Raw genomic sequence first — 18967 nt, 5'->3', positions numbered from 1 at the left:
TATGTGGTATAATACAAATAATCGATTATATTTGTCTCTGTTATATCGGAAGGTTATGTGGTCGGTGTAATACAAAAATAAACGATTATATTTGGCTCTGTTATATCGGCAGGTTATGTGGTCGTCGGTATAATACAAATAATCGATTATATTTGTCTCTGTTATATCGGCAGGTTATGTGGTATAATACAAATAATCGATTATATTTGTCTCTGTTACATCGGCAGGTTATGTGGTCTGCACTCTGACGTCAGAGTACTGGTGGTATGACGCGGACATGACGTCATCTACAACAACCGGGACGCCAATTCTGACCGTACAAGTCCAACGTCTGCTTGACTGTGCGTCTACCTGCTCGGCTGACAACGCCTGTTTGGTGTTTGGATACAGTAATGTCACCTCTATCTGTCAGGGGTACAGTCAACTACAAACTTACAATGGAATTACTCTGATCTTTAATTTAGGGTCGACAGAGAGGATTTTCAAGAACGATCAAAGTTCGTAGCTTTATGTTTGTTATTTCCTCTAATTGATATTCAATTTCATCATATATTCTAGAGTTTACTTTCACTGTTGTCATAATCCACCCCTGTCATATTTTATCTAAAATTAAGGAACAATGTTAATAAAATAGATTTGTAAAATAATATCTTAGTATTATCACGCGACTTCTTAATATTCCAGGGTTTACTATCACTGTCGTAATATCCTCCCATGAAATTTGTCTTATTAAAATTAAAGGCATTTCAGGTAAGAAAAACTGACCAATCACATGCCTGATAGAGACGTCCTTCGAGAGCGCGTCCAACGTCAACGCCGTCAGTGTATCGTTATTCCATTATTTTGATGCCCAGCACCAAACTACCTAACTCATCTTTTCCGCAGAAATTCCTTCAGTTTTATTGTGCCATAGCCAATGTGTAGATATAACGACATTGATGGTAGCCCTGATTAATATGAAACTGCCATAGCTACTTTTAACATTCAATGTAAGAGTTACCTGCATCAAAGTAAAGGTAGTAAGTAATTCGTTCATTTGAATAACGAATACCGAATAACTGTCTAATTTTGCCTTGCTATTATTTGCTGAATGTTTTTATCTGTTGCAGGTTGTAGTCGGGCCGGGTTCGATTTCGTGCAAAAGGGTCGCGTTTGTGTGAGATTGTTTACCTCTGGCTACAACTGGGACGATGCGAAGGATAGATGCGAATCATATAACGGCCGACTTATCGTGATTGATACGAGACAGAAATTGGAAGGGATTTCAGAGTATCTAGGTAGTTAAACAATTTCGATTTTAAATAAATATTTATATTTATTTGGAAGCAAAGCTTCGACTAAATTGAAGAAAATATTTTGGACGACCAGGTTCACTAACTCCGTATTCGCTTGTATCCATGATGCAATAATACAATTTGTTGAATTAGCTACTTAACTTTGGATGACCGGGTTCATTAACACTGTATTCAGTTATAATAATGATGCAATAACGCAAATTGTTGAATAAATTTATTTTTAATTTAAAAGAACATTTCCCCTGTGCATTTATTGTGTACAGATTCAATTTGATTGCAATATGTTTCATGTTTCATATAAAATTGCCTCAGCTTGCATTGCCAACAGACTTAAAAAGGTTCTTAACAAAATTATATCTGATACACAAACAGGATTTCTCAGTGGTAGGTATTTAGGAGAAAACACTAGACTAATATATGATATCATGAAATTTACAGAAGAAAATAACATTCCGGGCTTAATTATATTGGTTGATTTCGAAAAGCTTTCGACTTGGCGGCATGGCAATTAATAAAAAAAGGCAATTGATTTTTTTTATTTTGGACCAACTATTAAACAATGGATCAAAACTTTTAACAAGCATACATCATCAGCCATATTAAAAAGCGGCTTTCTTTCAATTTTTTTCCAATTAATAGAGGTTGCAGACAAGGTGATCCGGTATCTCCATATATCTTTCTTATTGCCGAAAACTTAGCTTTTCTAGTGAAAAACAATAAGAATATAAAAGGGATAAATATTCATAAAAAGGAACATAAGCTTTCACAATTTGCTGAGGACACCTTTTTCATCCTTAATGGTTCAGAAACGTCATTTAAAGAAGCATTAAATACTCTAGAGCGATATGCTCAGATTTCAGGACTTAAAGAAAATAAAGAAAAAATCTCAGTCATATGGATTGGATCAAAAAATTTAATGCGGGAGTTTATCATCATAGATGGAAATTGCATTAGGACAAAACAGAGTTTACATTATTAGTAATAGACTGTTCGGTGAATTTAGATATTTTGACTGAAATACAACCTGGAATAAAGTTACATTATCAAATAAACCACAGAATTTTTATGAAATATTGAAGTCTCCATTGTGGTACAATAGCTTGTTTCAAATAGACAATAAAACACTTTTCTGTAAAGATATGAAAAAGAGGTAAGAAATATTTGTGACCTCACTGCTGAAAAATGGCAATTATTTGAATTTCGAAGAATTTAAAAACACTTTTGAAATATTGTCTGATAATTTCTTATTATTTAAGGACTGTGTCGATCAATTCAACATTATTGTAGACATAACAACATCAAAATGCAACTAACAAAACCCTTTATAGACCGTTTATACCTCACCACATTCAGATTATACTAAAAAACACCAAAGGAACCAAAGATATGTATGATACACTAAATATAGTGAATACATTGAGGAACACAGCAGAGATTAAATTGAAAAATGTGACACACTTTACACAACATCATTACAAGATTCCTTTTCAAATAACAAAAGACACAAATTTTCACTTGTTCCAATACAGATTACAAAACAAAATACTTCCAACCAATTCATACTTAAAAATGATAAATAAAATACCAAATGACACTTGCAACCTTTGTAATGAAGAGATAGAGTTAAAATGAACTTGTGTTTTGGAACTGCCTAAAAATTAAACCAATAACGGATAATATTACACAGTGGGTTTTTGATACATCGCGTACAGCTTTGAATTTAGGCTTAAAAAGGGTATTATTTGGTTTGCTGGTGAAGAAAAACTTCAAAAAGGAAAAAAGATAACTTTATTCCAATCAATTCTATTATACTTGATTTAAGATACTATATGTTATTTTTGATGTCAGGAAAGAAGACAAACTTAAACATAACCGCATTGAGAACATACCTTTTGAAAATGCACAAAATACATAAAACAATTGCCCAAAAACAAAATAACATACAGGAATTTACTTTATTATGGCAGGACATCCAACAAATATTTAATGTTTAAAACAAAATTGATGAATCTATTTTCTACAAATATACACATACATGTACTGTATGTATACATGATGAGAAATATTAGATGATTTTTTTTATTTAGACTACATTTATATGCTGATCTGTTATTCTATTACAGTTAAATTTCAATTTGTTTATCTATCCGTAAATCATAAATAGACTATGAAAGATTGAGTGATAGTGATGTTTTTATTTTGTGATAAATGTCTATGTTTATTGTATGAATGTGATGAGTCATTTAGTACATGTATGTAAGCGGTGTGGTGAATGAGAGCCCTCCTGTGTGGGGAGATTTGTTTATATTTTCGAAGGCTGACCCCAACCTTGGCAGCCTTCAGATGTATAACATGTCTGGGGTATTAAATGTTTTTGTGTTTAAAAAAAAATATGTTGGAAAGCTATAAGTTTTGTGACTTAGAGTTTCATCAATTAAAAACTAAGATCCAGCCAGAGAAAAACTCAGAAGTGCAATTTAAAAGTGTTTAAGAAACGTGGGGAAACCATGTGGTTTTGTGTTTCAGAAATTATAAGAAAAATACTTTTAACTGTTACCAACACGAGTATATGTCGTTTAAACATCAACATAGAAAGTGAAAGGAAACTTACATTTATGATATTTTATGTGTGTTATGTTATACGTTTTTTATCGGTATGTATTTTGTGTTGACAGCTGGTATCGGCCATGGGAGCGATGAGTTGTGGATAGGAGCCAATGATAAGGTTAATGAGGATACTTGGATGTGGCTGGACGGCCAGACGGTCGACCAGTCTTACTGGGACGATGTCATACTCAACAACGTTGACCAGAAGGACCTTTGGGCCTTCAATGCTGATTGTGGAAGGATCCAGGATAGTGCTCTGAGCGATGATAGTTGTGATGTTTCACAAGGATATGTCTGCGAGAGGACGGACATTGTCTAGTATCAGAATCATACATGATGTGGATTCATACTTTTTAGTGGACTTTTATAATATATCTGTGTACATGTTTAAAACATAAACCGCATACAATTTGCCATTGTATTTTGTTGTACTCACATCAATTCATATTCATTTGTAGGACACCGATATAAGGTATACATTTTCTAAACAATAACTTGTCAGAACCAGAGGTGTTGTTTGACCTAACCATGTCGTCTGGGACTTTTATGTTTTAATGGATACGCGACTTACCGTGCTTTGCCGGAAATGCGGACACCAGCGACTTGTAAGCTTTTACAAATGTAATCAATACACCTGTTCAATTGTTCATTATGTACGCCAATTTCTACATCAATGACCATTTAAATCATGTTGAGTTGCACCTCCAATATGACGACACAGAACAAGCCAGTAGGCCACATCAATATCATTATAAAGGCTAATAGCACTGTTTTATTGTCTATAAACCCATATGTCATTTATTAATTCTCCAATCTTTTATAAATATTTCATCAGAAACTGACTAACAATACTAACAATGGATCATTAAAATCGTCTGCTTTGTTGCCAATTTAGATTATTTAAATATGACCTTGGGTATCGGAAACAAAAGTGGTGTTTTCAATGTAATATTCGATTTAGATATAAGCAATCCACAACTTAAAGATGCTCCACCACCAACAGAGCATAAATCATACTCATCATTTAAACAATAATTGGAATTTAATCATGTATATAAATGTCTTATTAACACAAAAAATGATATCAGATAATTTGTTTTGCTTTTGGTGCATACGCTATCAGTATAATATGCCATATAGAACATAGTGCCAGGGTTTTTTTTGGGATGCAATAAATTATTTTTGATATTTTATCTTGAACTAAAATTAGAAGCTCAAACTCTTCAACGGTGCTAATAGTGTAAATTAAGTAAATTTTGTAACTGAAGAAAAATACTAGTTTGTCTGCTCTTTTTATGAGAAAAACTACTATTTGTCATTAAAAAGCACATTTATTCCAAATAACATGTTGCAAGCTATGTACGGCAATGTACTGTCAATATCCCAAAATACTAGTTATCCGTGTCCAAGAAAGGTTCCGGGGGTGTAGACAAATTCTAGTCTAATAATTTAGATGTTAACTACTATTATAATCAACTGCATATATAGTCTTAATACATCATTTTATGAATGGATTCACACATGGGTACTATTTGCAATTTGAAATATTGAACGTTAATCTATTGTGACGCTATTGCATGACGCCATTATATTGTTGTGCTCGACCAAGTCGACAATATGGTGGACAGGTTGTGATGTGCTTGGATGGAAACAAAAAATGCTTGTCTACCGAAAACAGTTCACTTATTCTACATTGATCTTCTTTAACTTTTCACGAAAGTGATTCTCGTTATTAAAAAGAAAGATATTTCTTCGACAAAATATTCATGTATGTTGTACTTATAAGGTAACAACACGTTGTGGAAATGAAGATATAGCGTTGCTAGGTGTCCTTTGAAGTGTTTCTATTACGATAAAATGAAAGAAGTTAAGGGTGATGTACTAAACCCATTATTGCCTGGTTGAGAGGGCACTATTGCCTCGTAGTATTGTTTGGTTTTTGCTTCCTAATATATATAAGGGAAAAAAGTTTAATAATTTAGGCAGGTTAAGCGGACTATATTTCATCGACAATACCATGTAATATTGTCCTCTCAACCAGGCCAGAATAGATAAATAATTAGATTATAGAGTTGTTTAAAAGCAGTTGTGGTACTGTTAAATATCATTATAGTGGACCTTTAATAATCAACCAGACCACAGGAACTTCGCTCGATTTTCTAAACAACGTTCAATATATATATTGAAGACGATACTATAATGTGTCATGTACCTGTGTGTTAGGCTACGTCCAAATGCATTATATTGTATGATGTCATAACTATCTAATGTATGTTTTTATCATGTAAATGGGGTGTTTAAATGTATAGCTTATTAGTTCTGTAAGTTCCTATCCACATTATCTTCAAGTTCATCAGTCCAGTATGTGTTTTATGTGCTTTTTTATCAATTAAGCATACAAAATCTTTAGTAGGTACTGTACATGCATTTTATCATACGTTGTAAAGCCATAAGGACAAATTACTATTACTATGACTTTAATTCCACTTAGCGACTGATTGAAAGAAGTGGTTGATGTAATATTGATGCTGAATATTGTTAGTTATATGTACTTCATAATAATTAACTACATATTATAGTATACATGCATAGCTTTGTGAATATTGTTTTTAGGCCTGGCTCATAAACGCACAAAAGTTTTGTAATGTTACATATAAGCATGCAGTCTCAACTTTTGAAATTGAAAAATAACTGAAAAGCAATTAATTAATTACAATAAAATGGCATGTAAATACTATGAAAAATATAAACACGGATGTGATTCATATACATTAACTATGCCAGGGCATCTTTCAACACAGTCTGTAAGATGTCGAGAGTGTAAATGTAAATGTGCTCCCATTCCATCTTGAGGACAAGAAACTCGACAGGCATCGCATGCTACATTAGCAATGTAAAATCTTGATATAATATGCAGTGAAAATGTATGATTATAAAGATAGTTCATTAATGACCATCTTCACTGAAAAACAACATATCAAAATCTGTATGTACATATGTAGGTTTACATCGGGATCTATTTCTCAATTGTTGATTTTGTCGAGAAAGAAAATGACCCGAGGTCATTTTTCAACGGGTCCATTTTCAACGTTACACCGGCAAAACCCTCATGTCCACACAACATTTATCATTTTGTATCCATATGGTTTTCAATCGGATTCCCTTACTAAAGAGATTATGGACACGGTAGCTAGTAGTTTGGCAAATTCAAGGAATTTCACGATGTTTTCTCGGATTTCCCCAATTATATATAAGAGTTGGTAATGAGTGAAAGATAAACATGTACAGTTTGTAGCATGTTAATTGGTATACACGTGTCTTGACTGCTTAAAGTGAAAGGGGTGTCGTCGGTCACGTGATCTAGTTACCAGCCTTAATAACATCTAGACATCAATGATAATACCTTAATTGCAACAAAATGAATGCATCTGTTTTTAAAGGGGTTTTTATTATTGTATAAAGACGTTAACAATTACGAAAATTGGACACTGTTACGGTTCCTTCATCTGAGATAAACATATACATGTAGTAGCTAGGTCAGTTTTTATCGTGCGTATTGAATTAATGCAAATTGTGTAACTAGGCCTAGGGACGGGAGCACTCAAGGTGAACTCAAGGTCATGGTAGCCTTATAATGCACAATGTCCCCACTTTCTTTATATCATCAATGTCGTATGTATTAAACTTTTGATTTTCACTTCAGTGATTTTCTTTTTATGTGAAATAATGAATCGATAATATCCATTAGCTAAAATGGATTGAACATGTCTTGGTATGTAACCAATCACAGTTGATTAGTTGGGTGTATAAATATAACATCGTCACTTCACTGCCTCTCCTACTGCTCCCTATATCGATGGCGTGGTCACGTCTAACTCTCTTCGTCTGCCTTGCATGTCTAATATTACAGAAAGGTAAGCTTGGTTTCCTTAAAAAACACAATTAATTAATGTATTTAACAATATCAACTTTATTAGGGATGTTTTAGCTTCATTTGTAATAGTTTAGGATCATTCTATCCGAATTGTATGTTTCAAAGCGCCGTAATCAAAACTCTAAGACGGGTCACTATTTGTTTTATATTGATATACCTGTATATTCTAAATTGTGAACCATGTAAAACATGGAATACCGGAAAAAATACCTGGCAGACAAACTAACAATATTTTTCGTTTTATTCGCTCACCATTAATCACCCCCTTAGCGTTGCTGTGATGAAAACATCAGTTCCTAACGAATTATGTTTGGTTATATTCTAAAATAATCTAACCAAGCAATGCATTAACCATGTGATATGTTTCACATTTTTTTCCTGTATTTCTTCTTTGAATTGTTTAGAAATTGTATTTGTCGTTATGTTGAAGATAAAAAATAGTCGTTTAAAATGTAAATTGTAGTTGCTAAAACTGTTCGTTTTGTTGGAGCTTGACAGCTGGCTGTAGACTTTAAACACTTCTTATACTTGAGCTAAGCTTTTTTGTGTTATTTTACGTGAAATTGATATTTTTATGGCGGAAATTTTGAAAAAGGTCAGCAGCCAGATCCGCTTGGGGTTAAGTTCCCAAATACCTTGTATTATGTCATATTAATGGTGTACCAAATTTCATACTTGTATCACAAAGTGCGCGATTTTATGCTTAAGCCTCCGGATTATAAAACGTTTTGCGAATTATAACTGTAAGACGTATACATTAACAAAAATACATTTTATTCAAATGCCAGCACATGTTAAAACACATATTTACATAATTATGATAGTAACATGTCGAGTCATATTGGATTTATCAGACACTACTTATACAGAACTGTGAACAACATCGTGTAAAATTTTGGGCAAAGTGCAGGACTTAATAAAACAATGTAGTTCAAATTGAAGTTTGATAGAGGCAATTGCTCGATGATTAATCGTACATTTGTAATTAAAGTTGTATTTCATGAAATTTTCACAATTTTTTGTAAAACATACAATGTGGGAATATGGATGTATACATATATATATATATGATACACATACACTATAATTCATAATTTTGTAACGTGCTAAATTATCGGAACTGTCATCATTCAAGATCAGACTACGTTCGACGTTACTAAACTACGATACACAATAAATACCGACACTCCTCCGCACTAGATAATGAACTAATTAAGATTCGTTGATAACTTGCATTCACAGAAAATAGGACTTAATCACCTGTAAAATAACAAAAATGACATACCTGTCTGTTTCTAAATGAAACTGTATGCTGCCATCTCTAAACACTATGGTCTTAAAATGGTAAAATGTTCCTCCGGTGGTCGATCTTGTGCTTTAAATAAAAGATATACTTAACTTATTTCCATTAATGTTTGCGTTATCACTCCCAAGAATCGTGAGCGAAAACCGTTATATTGATTGCAACTATTCCCACCTCTTAGATGTCAAACTTTCCCTATATCAACCTTGTTTCTCATATAAAATAAAAATAATATAAAACATATTTTCTTTGTTTGTCTGTTCGTTTTTCTTGTAATATGTTCAAATGTTTTAATGTACAAAATTATGTAAATTTCCACTTAAACGCTAAATACTTTAATCAGAGTAAATTTTGTAAAGATGAACAGCAGGGATTAACAAGATACAGCTAAAGTCAGATTGAAAACTAAAAAAGGTGAATTCTCGGTCTTAAAGTTATATGTGCTGTAATTTGTTTATTCATGAATCAAAAAGAGCTTTTAATATTTTATTCATGACCAAAAATTCGAACATTTTCAGAATTACAAACATACAATGCAGAGGTTTTAATTTTACAAATGCAAGTAATACAGAATAAACCCTTCTAACTCGAACTCACATTCCTCACATTCAGCATCTCAACGGTCATACCATCAATAGGCTATGGTATATCACCGTAACTTTTCTCGGTTGAAAATCAAATATGGCGGCTCGCTTCACTTCGGACCGCATCACTACCCTGACAGCGTACGACATAACGGTAGTCGTTCCGCCTCGGTTATCTCCAATTTGTTTCGAAATGGACATCATTGATATATGATCAAGTTGAAGAAAAAAAAACATATTTTAAAGATAATTAAAAGGTGTCATTGTTATATTTCAAATCAAACTGTAGCTTTAACGTTTAAAAGTCGGAACTATATCTTCGGTCATCCTGACTACCGTAGTTACTCGACTTAGCAACCAACACCGTTTTAAATTTGACGATGAACATGTAAAAGCAAACTTATTTATGTAAATATATAAATTGAACAGTGTTTTGATTGCGTTAAAGTGGTATAAACACAATTGGTTACATACATATTCTACATGTAGCCAGTGCAACATTGAACTTGTCCGATTCTGCACTGGGATTGTGTTCATACGTCATGGCGATTAAGTTATTTTGAAGGCAAATCCATTCCAATTGATTATATAGGAGCATATGTAAATATATTAAAATGCGGATTGTCTTAACGAGTCATGGCTCCGTATTTCGTTATGTTATCGGTATGCAATTTCAATCCTACGCTTGCTAGTCTATTTAATGTCTTAGTTTAAGTTAAGGTTGAAAGGACAGAGCTCATCCGTATGCAGCAAATCAATGTTATTTTTAATCAATGCGTTCCGTATATTGTTTTTTACGAATTGTGTCATTTAACTTTCCCGGTTCCTGTAAGCATCGATCCCTTTCAAAAGATATTTTGATTAGCAATTTTTACAGTACTTATGCATTATTTTTAAATCATTTAATTATCAGCGAATTGGCGAACTTTAATCAATATGCTGCACTGTGCATTTTATGAAACACACATTTTATTAACATTACGATTGCAAATCCCCGTTATATATATTCTAGATGCTGGAAAACAATACTTAAAACGTTATTGACATGCGAGGTTTGTCTAAGACTGGCCAGAACATATACCTATTTCTGACTATCGATGGCCAACCTCGGATGAGTCAAATACCTTGTATCCTCGAACTATAGACTTGGTCCTCTGCAGTTCGAGTTAAAGGGTTTTTACTGTGAAAGTCTAATTGTTATAAATGTTTTTTCATTTGGCAATTTAAGTTAAAATAAGACTTCAACGAGACTTAGACATAAAAAGAACGATGGTTTTTTTTTAAATTCTCATTGCAAATATACAAAAGACATTATCTATTTTTATTAAAGATTTCATATGAAGACCTTGCAAAATATTTTACTGTGTAAGTCATTTGGATTCAGTAAAACAGTCAGTAACCTCTACAGTATATTTTATTTTCTATAACCAAAAATATTCAGAGCACTGAAAGAAACTTCAGTTGTTGATATTGTGGACAAATGTTGAAGACAGAGATAAGCTCAACCAGACAAAAGATAAGGCAATACCATTCTGTAGGAAAAGGAGATATATCAGGGGTGCATTGTATGCTAGGAAAATCGCATTCTGTAGAAAAACTAGTTTAATGGATTATTGTAAGCCATAGACGTGGAGTTAAAATGAAATAGATAAAGGCGTCAGACAATGGATTTTGTTATAATAAACTTAAAACGTACACTTAACACACGAAACTATAACAAAGAATGGAAATCAAGATCCCTTATATGAAAAGAAATTCTAAAAACAGCCCGTTTTAGGATGGACATGTCTACACAGTTTTCATATCACAGTCATACACTTTATGGCCAAGGTTCAAGTGTATGTATGTCAACCATATGAACGATAGTTACCTCAATCGATTTTCGTCGGAAATGTCCTTGTGCTTTGTGTGCTATGCAGCCAAAATCCGTAGGGGAGGTCCTTCAGATAAGTTTTTATTGAACCAGGATAGAATTAATTCAAACTGTTTCGATTTTACTAAGTTAAAGACATCTTACCTTGATTCAAGGAACAAAAAAATTATTATTCGCTAGTATGACATGTTTACTTTATCCTAGGTTTCGACCTTACGACTCGGAAGTGAAAACCTAGTAGTATGAAACATTTATAGAACATATCATACATAAACATCAAGTCCAAGTTTTCGATCATTTCTAACAAAATAAAGCCTCGAACAGGAAAACGAAATCGTAATGCAATGAGTTAAAACAACGCTAATTTGTCATTCAAATAAATGGATAGCGGCATTTAGAAACCTACATGGTTTGATAAAGATTTCTTTTTTAACTTCTTTGTTTTATTTCCAGCGGGTGAACTTTCATTTGTTCTCGAAATGAACAAAATGTCAAATAAAGCCAAAAAAGATTATCGACGATTTAATAATTTATAACTGAATTATTTTGATGCACAGGCAGTAAAGAATGTTTACACAAATTTGATCATTTTAGTAGACAAAGCTAAATGCTGATGTAACATTAAGTAGTACTCATGTTCACCAGACTGTCACAGGCTCGCTTCGATAACCAGCACAAACATTGCAATGTTGTTTACAGTTCAATGTGTGCACAGGATAAAGTTTTGTTTATTTTTGTATTCAGCCCTTTTAAGTACGATCTTGTTCGTTCGAATGCATTCGGAACTGCACATGAAAACTCTTTTTGTGACTAAATTATGAGATATCTTTCCTTTTAACGTTAAAACAATTGTCGAATTCGATTTTGCCGAAAAGCTTGATACCGGTGAAAATCATTTTCTGTCCAACTCCGCTACATATAATAACTCAAACGATGATATTACGGTCTCGATCTTGTACGAATAAAATGACAATCAAGTGATTAAAACATTTTCTGTCCATTTATCTCCGAGTATTTGACACTTAATGTATTTTAAGGGAGATGCATAATTAGATAAAGATATTCCAATTTTGCCGAGTAAACCTCTAGTCTAGTATAAATCTACAGATACAGAAATATTTTCATCTCTCCGTCGCCCCACCCCTGCTTTTCGTTCAATTTGTACAAGCTAGTATATTTAATGAATATTGCGTATGTAGATTCTACATGTATCATGTTTTAGCTAAAATGGTCCCCAATAAGCACTAACACGTTCGGGAAACAAGATTTTATTTACTGTATACATGTACGATAAGACAAGGGCTTAACTACTGTAATTAGATGATGCATGTATTTCCCGTTTTGAGAAAATGCATGGAAGATTCAGTTAATTAAATACTATCTTACGAAAAAGCAACTGTCAACTGCTATTGTCAACAACAGTACTATATCTGTAAACATGTACATGTAGGCATAGACTAATTATATATATATAATTATGTTCCTGTCTACAGTAATCAGCTGAACGTTGATCGAGGATTCAGAATAAGAGATTTTTTTCTTAGGCGTATACTTGCCGTGTAGGTTATATTGAGGATCCAAAAATCTGTTTTAGTTTATTTCGAATAATAAATATGCATATACATGTATTAGATATGCAGATATCTCCTCAAAAAACATATTAAAGACATACAGTTGCGTATGATGATATCGATTTTATCGACATTGGTGTGATCAAGTTGAAGCTATCAACTTCGATCGTTGTCACGTAGACGCTTTTCGTGGCTACAATTTTGGCGCCAAATTCAAATTTATGCTTGAATATCTGCCTCAAACGACTATTGAAGCTAAGATATCTCGACGATGGAAAGATAGATTTTGATAAAATATTTTTCCGCTAAAACAATATAAAATCATGGATTGTCTAAAGGGTAATTGAAATAGAATCTTTGCACGGAATTGTCCATAATCATTTTTCAGATATTATATCCAGGCAAAATAATTGCTTATTTGTGCCATTTTTTAGCTTTGTATATCATTAAATTGATGGCATCGTGACATAACATTAACATGTATAACCATTTATATTATCAGACTATTACACTTTATAATATTCAATATATAAGATGTTCTTTATAAAAAATATACTGCTCGATTTTGGTCTAATAATATAATTGTGAAAAAAAGTCATTTTTTAGGGGGTAGGGGTATAGAAAGGCTTATTTCTCAAAAATTCCGCGGTCAATTTTTTTTTTATTTTCTTTCATCATAACCCAAACAACTGTCTTATTATGTGGACAAAAAATAAAGAAAATTAAACGACACAATTTTTTGAAATTATGTATTTAAGTTGAAATTCAAATGCAAAAATTGGCCCTTTTTAGGCCTCATTTACACGCATTCGCGTGAAAAATTCACAATTATTGTATTTTTAAGAGTGGAAACGACATTGAGGTCATTGATAGCCATATAAACTTACACATCAAAGATAAAAATGTTGTTGTTTGTAATATTTCAGTCAATTACCAAGCTTTGAAAATATGTGTGTAAAATTCTATTTTGAGAAAAACAGACGGTAAAGTAGGGTTATTGAGAGTACAATATTTCCAAAACCGCACGGTCAAATTTCAAATAAAAGCCTTAATAAAAAGTTTATCTACCAATCTTTAAGTGAGCAAATTTTAAAGAAAATTAAACGAGGGGAAATTTTTGGGCCTAACTGTATCGAACCGCCTTAATCTGAAGAATATTTGATTACATTTCATCTTGAATTCAGAAGAATTTCTAAATTAATTAAGTCATTGACCATTAGCGATTTGGCGGTTCCATTTCAAGGACGTTTTCTCTAAAACATGTATTAAAGGTAGGTTTCCCCCAATGAAATATAAAGACCACAAATTGAAATTTATCCTGTGCATAGATAAATTCTGTGTGCAACAAAATGTTAGATAGAAGTGACAGTCTTGCCATGGCATGTTTAGTTAAAATAAAAACACCAACAAATCGAAGTGCGATGGATTGTTTATACATATCATATAGTCTTATAACATTTTAAGTTACTTACAAACGCTCGCTAGCTTAGAACATCATACATATATGTTGTTAGTCTGCCGCTGTGTGTGCGCTGGTATATGTGTTAAATTTAACTCACCACGTGCAACACGAGTCCAAACAGAATCTGGGCAAGTTCCGTTTGAGATGTGGATTCTGTTTCTTCTATTGCTACATGCCATCTCTGAATTTCATTCCCTAAAGATATCCTAGGATGCTACCGATTCCAGTCCAATTTCCTCCACTTTGTTGCCGATTCAGATATGTTTTTTTCTCACACGCTTTCGTTCAGCCATTTTGTTTACTTTTAGTGCGTAAAAATGCGCATGCGCGAAACTTCGATAACACAATCCATCGCAGCTTCATTTGCATACTATCCTGTCAATCTGACATAGTAATAAATCAAGGATTTCCTTCAATGTTTTTTATTCAGGACACATATGTTCAATCTCATATACATGAGAAATTAAATTGATGTATATTTATACATTATTTCACCTTTTCTTCCGTTTATAAGTTTTTTTTTCAAAAAAAAAAATCTATTTGGTTGGGCGAAACCCATCTTTAAACAATTCAAACATATGATTAAATGTATCCACATTTATAATTCACACATTGGGATTTAAAATTAAATGTAAAATAATATAATTTATTATGAATTGATTATGAAAATTACTAGATGCACACTGAAAGTGTACGCATACTCATTTACCGCAAAATAAGATGACTTAACAGTATGGTCATTATAATAAAATGGATTAAACTTAATTTCATTCCAACAAAAGATAAAAGTAACAGATAATATGTCTTATTTGCACAAAGAGTTGTTTGTCAATATCTGCTGTATCCTCCGTTAACAATAAGTGTTTCTGTCATATGTTATCGCATACTTCATATCAGACGACTGGGATCATCGGGATTCTTTTCCATTCCTCATGGAGTGCCGCCGTCAATCTAGAAGATTTTGAACCGGAAGATCTCTAGCTCTGACTTGGCACCCTAAATAATCCTACAAATGCTCTATGGGGTAAAGATCAGGACTCTTCGCAGGCCAAGGAAGAATGTCTATGGCACTGTTTTTGGGGAAGTCGATCACAGCACGTGATCGATGGGGCCCAGCATTCTCGTCCATGAATATGGGACGTGAACTTAGTGGATGGTTGTCAAAACTGTAAAATAATACTCTTTCTAAGATGATACTCTTGTATTTTAGACCATTTTATGGAAATTCAACTTACAGTCATAGGAAACAAAACAAGACCTTTCGATTAATTCCGATACTTTGTCATCACTTGCCTTTCGATAACCTCCATCTTACCATGTTGACCAATACATTATAAAACGCAACTCTGTTGTCATTAAAAAAGATTTTCCAGATCAAGGACACAACGCACAACCAAACATGAGTTTGGAGCAGGTGACCCCTATTGTGTTGAACCCACGTACACAGCGTCACTCCGGTGTAGACGGGTACAGTAGTGGTTTCGGTACACACACAGACAATATACCTGAAAGATAAACGGTCATACGACAACATTTGAAAGTAATTTACTAAATTATTACTGATATAATTTACTGGTGCTTAACTTTTGACACGGTGTATATTTGAATTTCGTGGTTCTTCTGAAAGGTCTTTTGAGATAATTATTCCGTAATGTACGAAGAAATCAAAGATTTCATTATGAGGACTTTTCCTTCAAGCGTGAGGTTCGTTTTTTCCATTGTGTTAATAAATTCCGCATTTTAAAAAGTTTAGTTTCCCATATTTGTTCTTCATTGATATGATACCAATGATATAAAACGGGTGTTTTGATTTATCTTTCACCCGTGAACTATCCTGAAGATTGGAGGTCTCTAATTCGAAATACCTATACACAATCATTTTTGTTTTAGTAAATTCATTTTTGCATCGGATGTTTGTTCATATCTAGATTAAAGTTGGTAAACTATTTGTATTACTAGCACGTGGAACATTATTAATTCACTCTCATATGTATACAAGAAAGATCCAAGATAATATAGATAAGATATCCCTATCCGGACTTACCGGAGGCCGATAAAGGGTGCATTTTAGGTGAATAACAATGAATGATGACAACATGATTTAAGTGCTGTATAAATATATGTCGAATTATAGAATTTTGATTTGTTTGTGTGACCAATACAACCACGTCATTTGTATCAGCATAAAAACAGAATACAAATCTTATGGGTTTTTTTTAAATATACATGTAATGTATCTTTTTTGGATTAGGGGTGTTTGTACAGTTTTAGACAATATCCTGTTTGCATATATAACAATTAGGCGAACGTAAGAAACATATTTTATCAGAAAATGTACCTGGAGCACCGAAATCTGTATGTAATTCTAGGAGAAAAGTAAGGCAGATATCTCTAAATCCATGTAACTTCTTTCTGTAGCTTATCTGTGAATACAACACTTTAATTTGCACACGATAAACGCCCCCTTCCCCCCCATAACATTTTTTTTTTCAAAACAAAGCAAAACAAACAACAACAAAAACCAGCCTCTCCTACAGGCAGTTTCATTTAAACCTTAAATGAAACTCGTGTTTCGTGTAAAGTGCAGTTGAATAGATATCATACACTTCATCAATGCATGCTATCGCTTCCAACAATATCAACCCGCCATGGAAAGGGAAACGAAATCGTTACACAAAGCATTACCATTACACTGCGTTTTACCGTTGATTAAGTGACAATGCGTTTTACCGTTGATTAAGTGACAATGCGTTTTACCGTTGATTAAGTGACAATGCGTTTTACCGTTGATTAAGTGACAATGCGTTTTACCGTTGATTAAGTGACAATGCGTTTTACCGTTGATTAAGTGACAATGCGTTTTACCGTTGATTAAGTGACAATGCGTTTTACCGTTGATTAAGTGACAATGCGTTTTACCGTTGATTAAGTGACAATGCGTTTTACCGTTGATTAAGTGACAATGCGTTTTACCGTTGATTAAGTGACAATGCGTTTTACCGTTGATTAAGTGACAATGCGTTTTACCGTTGATTAAGTGACAATGCGTTTTACCGTTGATTAAGTGACAATGCGTTTTACCGTTGATTAAGTGACAATGCGTTTTACCGTTGATTAAGTGACAATGCGTTTTACCGTTGATTAAGTGACAACTAACGTTTGAACGGCTTGCAGATTAATGTAAATTAGCAAATGGCAGGATGAACACTACTGGATATGTAGTATAAAAACACAGGTAGTCAGGATTGATTTCTAATAAAATGCGTAGGCGATCAGCTTTGAATGTTTTCGTATTGGCCATTTTCTTTATCTCTGCATTAGTTGTTTTTTTTTCTCAACTATACTATCGCTAGAGCTTTAGATATCGGTGACTAAAGAATGGTTGTCAGTAAACCATCTAGTTAAGAAATTCAAAAGCGGTACAATGTTATCAATCAACCTTGATATATTAATATAATCATTTTAGTGTTTCTTAATCATAATTACTGTTATTTTTGGTATTTATTTTATTATTAAAAGCAAGTGAACTTTATTAGTATTGGATATCTACTGAATCAAGAATGCAACATCGAGAAAACTTATTAGAGATATTTCAGTTTAAAATCTAGAATAAGATTGCACTTAATTTGACTCTCATCTAAATGTTGACAATCTGGTAATTGGTACCAAACAGATATGATTAGAGCCAGATGGAGCTGATGTTGAGGAAGGTCGTCATAGAGTACGTTGCAAATAAACAATAACGGACGATGATCAATGCTCAATAAAGTCACACTTAGGTCTGCTTTATTATTCTTACGTCATTCTTGTAAATCAAAACAGCCTTTGAATTTCGGAACACGTCAGACAGTCTTAATTCAAGCAAAGCATATGCCACTTACCAAGGTTTCTTCATTCTTCAGTATTTTTAGACACTGAATAATGTTGTTTAGTTAACGTATTTACCATATAAGCATATCGCCCTCAATGATAGGGGAGGCATGACACTAGTGTTATCCTGTCACGTTGTGATGAGCGTGATATAAGTCAGCGCTAAAAATCTTTCAACATTGACACCTTGTTATTCTGCAAACGATTTCCATATTAACCTATTCTCTTGCATTTCATAGGTGTTGAGTTCACATATCTGCACTGAATATTATCTTTATTGAAAAAGTGCATGTCACAATGAACAAACTCTGGAAAAAACGAGCACAATATTGAGTGAATAAAGAAAAAAATAAAATTTTCTCATTATTTATCAAAAATTAAATATCATCATATTTTCATTTTTTATCTGAACAAAGCAAAAATTTCTTAAATACCTTGTTCATGTCTTTGTTGGAACAACTCAGAAAT

The 18967-nt window shown here is 32.9% G+C and overlaps 1 protein-coding gene across 1 annotated transcript; it reads left to right on the top strand.

Annotated features, from left to right (window-relative positions):
* The first annotated feature begins 235 nt into the window (after nt 1-235).
* On the top strand, nt 236-5284 carry LOC138322403 (C-type lectin Cal-like). Its single transcript, XM_069266434.1, has 3 exons — nt 236-497; nt 1110-1277; nt 3971-5284. Exons 1-3 carry the CDS (start codon nt 278-280, stop codon nt 4219-4221), a joined length of 639 nt encoding a protein of 212 aa, XP_069122535.1. The 5' UTR covers nt 236-277; the 3' UTR covers nt 4222-5284.
* Nucleotides 5285-18967: the final 13683 nt, after the last annotated feature.

The sequence above is a fragment of the Argopecten irradians genome, chromosome 4 (genome assembly GCF_041381155.1).
Source record: "Argopecten irradians isolate NY chromosome 4, Ai_NY, whole genome shotgun sequence".
Classification (NCBI taxonomy): Eukaryota; Metazoa; Mollusca; class Bivalvia; order Pectinida; family Pectinidae; genus Argopecten; species Argopecten irradians.
Note: the sequence above shows the minus strand (reverse complement) of the source record. Positions and strands in the feature narration are given on the sequence as shown.

Coding starts and splice junctions, on each gene's coding strand:
- LOC138322403 (XM_069266434.1), top strand. CDS start 278: ATGACGTCATCTACAACAACCGGGACGCCAATTCTGACCGTACAAGTC. Junction 498..1,109: donor GATTTTCAAGAACGATCAAA/GTTCGTAGCTTT, acceptor TATCTGTTGCAG/GTTGTAGTCGGGCCGGGTTC. Junction 1,278..3,970: donor AGGGATTTCAGAGTATCTAG/GTAGTTAAACAA, acceptor TTGTGTTGACAG/CTGGTATCGGCCATGGGAGC.